The sequence below is a fragment of the Melanaphis sacchari genome, unplaced genomic scaffold (genome assembly GCF_002803265.2).
Source record: "Melanaphis sacchari strain LSU unplaced genomic scaffold, SCAv2.0 Contig20_pilon_pilon, whole genome shotgun sequence".
Classification (NCBI taxonomy): Eukaryota; Metazoa; Arthropoda; class Insecta; order Hemiptera; family Aphididae; genus Melanaphis; species Melanaphis sacchari.
This window is the reverse complement of record NW_020271042.1, coordinates 4,295,523-4,306,717: the sequence shown is the minus strand read 5'-3', so window position 1 is coordinate 4,306,717 and position 11,195 is coordinate 4,295,523. Positions and strand designations below refer to the sequence as shown.

General features: G+C 23.4%; 1 protein-coding gene across 1 annotated transcript; it reads left to right on the top strand.

Annotated features, from left to right (window-relative positions):
• The first annotated feature begins 1,926 nt into the window (after nt 1–1,926).
• On the top strand, nt 1,927–5,367 carry LOC112593672 (endocuticle structural glycoprotein SgAbd-4-like). The gene is made up of 4 exons (XM_025338177.1): nt 1,927–1,963; nt 3,089–3,237; nt 3,323–3,453; nt 4,830–5,367. Exons 1-4 carry the CDS (start codon nt 1,927–1,929, stop codon nt 5,095–5,097), a joined length of 585 nt encoding a protein of 194 aa, XP_025193962.1. The 3' UTR covers nt 5,098–5,367.
• Nucleotides 5,368–11,195: the final 5,828 nt, after the last annotated feature.

Here is an 11,195-nt window from a genome sequence, read left to right as displayed (position 1 = left end):
TATGCATGCGTGTCTTCAAATCAACTAATCAGCATTGTTTACTCATATTGATCTAGTAGTTGTTGCTTAACTTATGTAATCTTGTATAAATTAACTTGAATATTAAATTGTCCTTGGTCGTGGGCACACCTATAAGAAGAAAAATAAGTGTCATCTGTGACAAGCCTAAGACACAAAGACATATGATGATAATTGTTACCATTTCAGTCGCGCGTTTATATCGCCCAATATAATATTATACTTTCGCAACACATATTATAATAATATGTAAATACATTATGATATTAATGAAGGTTTTGTTATCAACGAACAAAATTAAACTTGTACTCTTATATAATACAAAAAATGAATATTAAATTTTAGACATAGTCTCAAATTAAATTTTATTAAGCCTTACTGAGTAAACAATGAACCATCTATTGAATAATAGGTATCTATATTATTTGTTTGATTAGGCTATCCAACAAAAGATAGTTTATTCACAGGATAAAAGAATAAATTATCAATAATTATTAGTATACGTATAGATTAGTATAGTAGAAGAAAATAACACACAGGTAATATTTTATTTTTATTGTTTTTGTAATCATCATAATATTTTTATAATTAATAACTTATTAAGTATGAGTGAGTATATATATTACAATTAATAAATAGTATGTAATATAAATACCTACATAAAATATAATTATTGAATAAATATTATATGATAGTTATTATAAATGGATATCTATCAAAAAAAACTTTAAAAGAAATTATATTATTTTTAAATATTAAAAATAATTGTTCGTTAGTTACTATAAATTTACATTTATTTGAATATCTTTATTTAGTTTTTATAAAAGATCAATAGGTATAATTATTAATTCTTATATTTGTACAGAAATTTTAAAATAAATAATGAAATATATTTTGTTATATAATAACTATTTACAAAATATAATATATACTACTAACCTAATAAAAATTACCTTAAAAAAACAACAACAAATAAAACAGTAAATTAAATATTTTAAGATATATTTGCATCCAATGCTATTTATTATTAAAATTGACATAATTATGTATAATAATAACTAGTGATTTAATGTAGTTATAAATAGCGTTGATTCTTTTTACAGTAAATACTCACTATACCAAGAAGTAAAAAAGATTTTTTTAAATATTGTTTTTATAATTTGAATTCATTACTAAAAATATTTAAAATATACATGTATATATTTATTAGTATTTTTATTATTTCTACTTTTTTAAATGACAAAATATATTTTTAACTTTATATTTTGAAACAAAATATTATTTTAAAATCAGGATTATCAAATAAATATTCTGCTTCACGATGTATTTGCGATCATTCAAAATAATACAAACAATTATAATGATAAAAAATAGGAAACATTTTATTTTTTAATTAATTAAAATTGTGTAAAAATTATATTTTTAAATACGTTAAAATTATTCAAAATAATGATTTTTTTACTGTTAAAAGGTTCTATCCGTATAATAAAGATATTTGCCAGACCTCTAACTTTTTATAATAATGTTTTTTTTTTTATTAAAATAAAAATTGTGATATATCTTCTAAATTTTAATTTTAATAAAGTTTTAGATAAATTAAGTTACCAATTGAAAGTAAAAAATTGTTAATCAATTATTTAAATAACAAGAATAAAAATATTTATTTTTGAGTTCCAAATGTATCAAAGTATAAAATTAAATAAAACTATAATTAATATGTTAATATGTCAATGTTTTTCGCTTTATACAATAATTCATATCATATTTAATTGTTAATTGATTTTACTAGATCAGAATAAAAATAAGTTTCTAAAATTCTGGTTGGATTGCATTGTATAGTTTTCTAAGAATTATAGCGTTTTATAATTTAATAGTTTTATATAATTTAATTTTTTTTTTCCATCAACAATGTACTCGATGTGCGTTGATATATTTCCAGTAACTAGTAAGTAATCAAAAATATACTGCGTAATGAACGTTAAAATTATAAATTTTATACTTCATCGTAAGATGTAAGAGAATAAATTAATATTGACAGTAGTTAATTTAATATTATATTATAATACAGTGTATAGTAACTAGGTAACTGTTATAATTTGTATTTAAAATATGCATCAATAATCAAATAAAATGTAAAATAAGTAAGTATATAAGTTAATAGTATGATATAGACACAAAAGAGTTAATTTGGTAACTAATAATAATAAAATACATCCAATTTATAAATTGATATTTAACATTAATAAATCTAAAAAAAGTAGTTGCAACTGCTCTACATATTAAGAATAATGATTTCATAAAATGATTGGTTATTCGAATTAGTAATATTAGTTTATTGCTTAGAAACTAATGACATAATTTTTTATTTTTATGAACTTTCATCTTTTAATTATGTATGTTTTTAAACAATTTCTTTTGGCCGTTAATATATTTATCTGTGAAAGACTATTTCGTTAGCTATATAGATTATCAAGTTTCAAAATATCTAAAAACAATATTGCTATTCTTTGTCTACTTATACACTATATCCATCGTATATTCATGAACACATAAATCAAGTAAGTATAAGTATTTTGCTGAAATTTAAACATACGTATCATTGTATTTTCATTTTAATTATTATCATTATATAAAATATTCTATGAAATAAATGTAACAACCAATTTTCAGAATTATATATTAAATTACATTAAAAACAAAAATAGGTATTTGAAAAAATGTGTATTTTAAATAAAGTTGTATTTATTTTTTTCAAGAAGTCGTACTAGGAACATATCGGCGTAATTATTTTTCATGGACAAATTGTTCCTGTGCCGAACGTATAACCACATTTAAGTAATCCCTTATTAGTTATTCTGTTCAACACTTTTATTATTTTAAATATACGTACATGTAAGTGTAAATGTGAGCGCGTGTGATTGTATCTCTTCGAAACATGTATATCACAATCTCCCATAGCGCGCCTGTGCTAAAATAAATGTCGTCGGACCGCTTTCATAACCCACTGACATAACGACCTTTCATCTCGATGGTGGGTACCGCCTCCACTATTATGGTAAATTCTAAACAGGTATAATACCCCCATCATTATTACCGTGTGTAGATTCACATTTGTATATATATATAAGACAGCTTCATCATTATTCTCAAACATTACACATAGTACAGTACTCAGTAGAACATTGTACAACATCAAGAAAACAAACTACCAAAATGCAGGTAAGAATTTAAAATTTTTTTTCATAAAGTTTAATGACTGATTACCGGTATGTTTTGGATACTACGTTTGGCGTGTAATTAACAGGTCACATTAGTCCTTTCTTCGTTGTTGTTGGCCGCTGTGGTTAGTGCCTACCCTGCGCAAGGTCCCGAATCTAGGGCCGTCATCTTGAGCCAAGAAAAAGAAGTAAACTATGATGGAACTTTCAAGAACAAGTATGAAATAATTATCTATGTATAATATGTATATATTATGTTTTTAGTTGTCAATCTCTAAATGATTATTTGAAGTTAGAATTTTGTCGAACATGTCTTTAAATATTTGTTTGTTCTGCATTGATATTATTCAATCATATCGCCCCAACTATTTTAATATAATACATTTTTGGTGTATTTATGCTCTTGTTTTAAAATTTAAAAAAAATGATAAATAAACAAGCTAAATTATAGACAAACGAGTTTTTGACCAGTAGATTTAATTTTGAGTTTCAATCTCATTTTGAACACTTGTCAGATGTACCCGACAATTAGAAATATGTTATTTCATGAAAACCACTGATGCATTATATTATGTTTTATAATAATCATTCTTGGTTAGCAAAACAATTGGATGCCATATCATGTCTACAGTATATCAACGTTTTTGTGGACAATGTATTTCGAAGACGCATTTAGACATCAATAACATACTACATATTACATTTCGTACAAGACACGTCGTTAAATCTAACAATACAATGCATATGAATCCGAATATTATGATGTTCTAATTTTTTTAGTTTGGTACTCCGTTTATGTAACGAGGTTACAGTTATCTCTGCAATGACTCAGCAAACCGCCTTAGGTCTACATTACGAATTCATTAAAACAAAATTTCATTTACAGAAAGTACACACGCAGAGTGTGTATATTACACTAGAAGACGTATTTAAGAATTATCAAACACGTTGTTGTATATAATTACGTAGTTATATAGTTATGTCATGTAGTAAGGCAAACAAATGATACCGCGTAGTGCATACATGCGATTGTGCCTGTAAACATGCGTTATGAGAAAATAATTGTAATTTCCATTAACAATCGCAGTAATTAAGAGCAGGTTTAAACCTCCGGGTATCATTATATTATAAATATTAAATTTATGAATTAATATGTAACAGTATTCTATGCATACGGTTGTGTAAACTGGGATATTAATGTTAAAAAGGCGTTTGGAGTAGGCAAAACGGGTACTCGTATCGTTATCAGCCTTTCGCGCATATTTAATATTCATTTTCAAAGTGATCGTTTTTTTTTCTTGTTTCATAACATTCGATTTGTTTGTGGTTTATGCATCTCAGTCTTAAGTCACGGAGTGCCCCGACTTTCACTAAAAATGTACAATTATTATTTGTGGATGGCAATGTTCCGATAATTCCGATCTGAAACTCTATGTGTATGTATGTGCTCGTACGTTAATTACGTAATAACATGCATATTGTGTGGGTGCATAATAATAATTATTAAATGTATACAAATAATTCTCATATACATACATATATATGTATATTATTTTAAATAATAATACGTGGCGGTGAAACGAATCATTGCAGATTCGAAACTGAGAATGGCATCAAACAAGAAGAAGTCGGTTACCTGAAGGCTGGCCCTGAAGGTTACCCAGTCTCCGTGGTCCAGGGCGCCAGTTCCTACGTGGCTCCAGACGGTTCGGTCATTTCAACTGGTTACATCTCGGATGAGAACGGTTACCGGCCAGTCGGCGCCCATCTGCCAACTCCACCGCCAATCCCAGCAGAAATCCAAGAGTCTCTCAAATTGTTGGCTTCTCTACCCAGCACACCCGAACCAGTGTACCAGTAAATAACCCCATCATTGTCACCTCCTGAAAACCGACCAGCTTCTATCGTCCTAAAATAATTTCATTTAAACCTTTTCGCTTATATCAATCTTCATCTCACCCTTTACATTTTTTAAGACAATCTGCATCGTATTGTCATTATTGAGTACTGTACCTATACTATTTATTGTACATTTATTATTATATTATTATATTACTACCTATTTACTATCGTTCGCATTTGTAAACATGAACTCACGTATACATAATATAATACGTCTTTAAAAAACAAATAAAATGTGTATTTATTTCATTTCTATACCAAAAAAAATTTCACAAAAACTTCAAGAAAAAACCAACAATAATTAGTTATACGGCTCATTTGAAATTTCCTTAAAAGGGTTGATGAGCAAAAAAAAAAATGTTCGTTCCTTTATATTTATAACTTAAGATTGATTTGAGATTTATATTTAAGCTCTTTATTATCATACTACATAACAAATAGTAAATTACGAGTAAAATATTACTATAAAACCCTAGCTACCTAAAATTCTAAAAAAAAAGAAAGTACAAATGTATTTGTATTTTTGTTGATTTATATTCATTAATAACAGCAGACCAAATAGTATTACAACATTTCTATTTATTAAATAAATTAGTATTACATAAAAGATAAAAAAAAGAGATTGTGTAGTATAGAACTATGGAAATTATGGTATTAATATACTTCTACAAAATTCTGCTGAGGAAAACGAAAGAAGACGATTACCCAATTATTCTGTTTCCGACTGTCTCAATTATTAAATTTTAACTTAGGATACTTCTGAGAATAATTATGTATAAAAATAAAATAACGAATGTCCAATATGTTACAAATTTTTAGTCAAATGGATAAGCTAATAATATTTTAATAGAAAATTTGTATAAGTCAGGGATAAAGAATTTATGTCACGCACGCCAGAAGTGGCATATGTTGGTCACGCCAAGTATTAAAATATTATAAATATTAATCTTAAAAAAAAATTAATTATATTTTAAAAATTTGTGTAAGAAATTTGAAGAATCAATTTTATAAGTTTGCAATAATAATAAAAAATATGATTATTGTATACCTTATGTAGAATATTATTTTAAATTTGTCGATATTATTATTGTGTTATTTTTTTTTTTGTCAAATAAAACTCTATTGCATTTTCCAAAATAACTGCAACACATTAGTTAGCCTTACCGAACTAGTTATTTGTCATCAATCGCCATAATTATTTGATGCTTTGTAATATTATATTAATATATAACTTTCTTTTCAGAAAAAAAAACAGTTTGATATATCATTTATATCGTAAATGTAAAAAAGTAAGTTAAAAAAAAAAACTGTTTTATTTATCTATATACAAAGTAATGTGAGTATGGTTGTGATTTTTAGATTTAAAAATTATTCAACCAATTTTAACAAGAATTTAAAAAATTGTTCTAAATGATGACAAATAAAAATTAAAAAGTAATTTGAACTACATCCAAAATAGGTGGCGTTAAACAAATGTTTCAAAATATTTTTGTAAATTACATATTTACATGTCATAATATAAACTTTAAACTACTCTCAAATATGATATATTTATAAATTCTTTATAGTATAGTGTTTCCGCTGTTATCAATTTTGGTTAATGAATCAAAACTTCATTAAAAAATTCAAATTAACAATTTGATAGACAAGAAACTAAAAGTCACGTACAACGTTGTCAGATTTTCAGTTAACATTGTAAAATACACTTTTTTTCGTGAAAAAGAAAAAAAGAAAATTAATAGTTCATGTCAGCAAAAGGTAAAATATATTTATTTTGTATCTAAAAATTAATTATATTATTCAAAATAATAATATGCATTAGCTATTTTGCGTTGATATCGCCGTGATGAAAACAAAGAACTGATGTTAATGCTCTAATTATACATATGGAGTGTAGTGTTTAACAAGTTTTATTTTCATTGGAATTTTATCTTATAAAAATAACTAAAATTGTTTGTACTGAATTAAATCAATGACATAATTACTAGATTGCCTAGTAGTTGCGGATCAACTAATGAAATGAGTATTTTAATTATATATTTAAATTTTTTAATATTTAATTATTCAACTGAATGTAATATGTATACAAAAATTAAAACCAATTATTAAAAGCTGGAATATAATACAAATCGAGTAGTAAAATGATAGTTAAAAAATTGTGAATATTGTAATTTTTTGAATAAATATGGTATTACCATATATTAATGTTTATAAATGATCTATTATTTACTTATAATTATTAAAACTGAAAACAAAATAAATAAAAATTATTGTAAGATACAGGAACTGAAAATAAAAATTGCATTTAATCATGTTTTAAATATAATTTAGTCTCTATTATTGTGGTAAGATGGCGCTCTTTGTATAAGTATTCAATTTTATTTTTATTAAATTATAGCTAAATATTATATTATGCACAATGAGAACTGATACAACTACGAAGATTTGATTATTACAAGTAAAATCATTACTTTCAGCTTAAGCATTGTGTTTCAAATAAAAATTATTATTAAAATACGTCTATACATAATTAAAGTTATCATACTAAATGTATTATTACAATTTTACTAGAATATATAATATATCAGTATATTTTTCAATATTATTCTACATGTTGGTTCCAACTAAAAAGTTGCAACTCCTTCGACGAATCATTATTAGAGAACGAAAATTTGTTATTTTGTTGGCATTATATAAACGTTTGAAGTCAATAAAAACTTCATAGAAATTATATTGTGTAATCGTTTTATAGGTAAGACCCATGGACGTATTTATTTGACAAATATAGAAAATGGATCCGGCTTGATTTTTTTTTTTTTTGTAAACACATTGTACTAGTACCATAATTACTTATTACTTTTTAAGTTCATTAAATCAATAATATTCCGTGATACTAAAAAAGTTGGATTTTATACTACCGATCTTTTCGTCGAAATAAACACAGACAAAATTATTAAAAAAACTTGGTAATAAAATGGAAAAACAATATTTTTTTTAAAAATGACAAATTTTACGACAATTTACTAAGTTTTTTATTTTCATTATTTTATTAATTAAGTTTAATTTTCAACTCTATAGTAAATTTCCTTTAATAAATTTATGTTAAAGTGTGCTAAATTTAGTTTTTCCTTCCTAAATATACACTTCTAGACTAAGACCTATAGTTAAAATACATACCAAAGACTATTATAATAATAGATTTGAACTCCATAAGAACCTATAGTAAAATGTAAAATTAACAAAATTTAAGAGTCGAATGATATTAAAGAATAAATATAATAAATGCATTTATTTTACGGTAAACAGTGTACTTATATATGATATTGCTATATTTTATACATAATTTTCGCTGTAAACAATCATTGTCTTTGACTATCTCTGAAAATTTAATACATTATTATGTAAATATAGTATAACAGGTATAAAGATAAAATTACAATGATCCATATGGACGCATATCAATACATTGTCAATTACTGTATTGTAAATTTTAATGATTGCCAAGGTTGCGTATTTAATTTGAAAAAATGTATTTACGATTATTAAGAAAATGACGGTAATATAATCTACATCAGGTATAACGTAAAATATGTACTTAGATAAAAGAAGACATATCAATTATATTTAATCTTATATACCAAATCTAATAATTAAAGTTACCATAGTGTAACTCTATAAAATAAAAAAAAAAAACAAATAAACATTTTAAAATAATTTAATAAGTTTGTTAAATTCTTTGAATACGGTATATTCGTAAAAGTAAATCATCTATAAATAAATATTACAAGTTATCATAGTTGATTAAGAATTCTTAATTTTAAGATTCATGTCTATGACTTACATAAAAATATCACAAAAAAGAATGTAAAAAAATCTTATTTTTGTCTATTCGTAATAATATAACTTCATAAATATTTGGTTAAAATTTCCAATAACTATAATAATTTATTTTTGAATTATAATGAAATAATAAAACCGATTGTTGAACACATTTTTTTTTATAATTTTTTTCTTTGGATTATTTTGAAAAAGTATTGAGAAAGTACTGTTTAGTGAACTATATCAAGTTTGTTACTAAAACTAACTTTATAAATTTGATGATTGAAGTGTTTTTCCTGCTCAAAAGAAAATTGCAGACACAAAAACTATTTTTGTTTAACTAGTATAAAATATAACGAGTAAAAACTATTTAAATTTTTAATTTAAATGTATATAATAAAAAAATAATTATTTTCTAAAATTGACTTGTGGAAAATCAAAATTATTTTACAGTACAGTGTACTTGCACAGTGTAAACATGACTTATTACATAAACAAGATTCTACTTATCATATAGCTTTGCTAAATAGGAATCGGGAGACAAGCCACTTATAAATAAATAGATACAATTTTATTTTAAATCAGATTAACTAATTCGCGTGTTCCAGCATCCATAAAAAATGAAAGACTGGATTTTCAGGTTTCAAATAAATTTTTAGGAAAACGATTTGTGATTTATTAAAGTATGCTTATACACTGCATACAATTTTTATTAAAAACTATATTAAAAATTATTAAATACCTATTAAATATCTATTTTAATAATATTACTTAAATAGTTAAAAATAATGATAAATATTTAAAAATTTATATTTGATATTGTGTTTAATGCTTATAAACACAAAATAATTTTTAAATTTTTTTAAAGGATAGAGATTTTATGTATTTTTGTTCGAATCTAAAGCTATTATAAATAATTTATATTTAATTAATGTTTAATTTGTAATAAATAATGACTTAAGATAAAGTACACTATTCAGTTTACACGTGTATGAATATAATAAATATGGAAATCCTGTAAGAAGATTCGTGTACCCAATGACTAAGTAATTTTATCACTTAACATAGTAAAAGCGCTATTATATATATATATATATATATATATATATATGTAATATAAAATATAAAATATAAATAATATAAACACTTGCCAAAGTGCTGTCATTGAATAGTTTTGTGAATAAATGAACATGTCGTTTTAATATCCTATTAGTAGTTTTAGCACTCAACTTATTGTATCAATAATACATAGATTATACGATAAAAATAATAAATAAACTTGCATTTGATTTTCCATGACTTCACATAAGATCTAATTACTTTTTCAATTTTATATTTATTGCATCTAAATAGGTTATCATATAAGAAATAATAATATTTGTATAAAAAAATTGTGTTAATAATTGCAACAAATTTAAGTTTTTAGTAAGCTTTCGTGAAAGTTGAAATATTTTTTAGATTCTGAGCGAGCGATGTATATATTAGTTTTTATAATACGTTTTTTAAATTTATTTATTTATATATATATTTGTGTTTGTCATCATCTTTTAAAGTTACAAAAATGTTTCAATTATAAACTTTGATGATAGTTTTGGTGACAATTTGGATCTAATTGATTCTTTAGAAAGTTAAACTTGTAAAATTCATTTGAATTTTTAAAATAATTGGATAAAATGAAAAAAAAAATACAGTTAATGAGAATATATATGCAAAACCAATTTTCTACAAATAAATGTGATTATTTTTGTAAATTCAAATGTATACTTGAATACTTAAAAATATAATTTTAAATTTTAATAATTATTAAGCTTTGCAAATAGAATAAAAAATTTAGCTTATTAATTATTCCTATATATTTTTAAAAATATTGTAAATATTTAATATATATAAACACGACGCATATTTTTTTTAAGTATTCAAGTTTATATTTCAATAAAATTGAAACTTGAAACTTTTGCCATTACATGTGTTTTTATTCACTATACAAATGAAATTTCAAAATATTTTGCTAATTTTATACTATTCACAACATGTTAAACCATCGAGGTATATTTCAGTATAGATTTATAATTTAATTACATACAATAATATAATATTATAATAACTATTAGTGTAAACGATATTTTCTGTTAAAACTGTATCTATGTATATTGATATCGTATATTACTATTATAAAAATAAAAGTAATATAAATAAATTACAAAATATTCTTAGGATAGAGGCTGATACACGGTATCC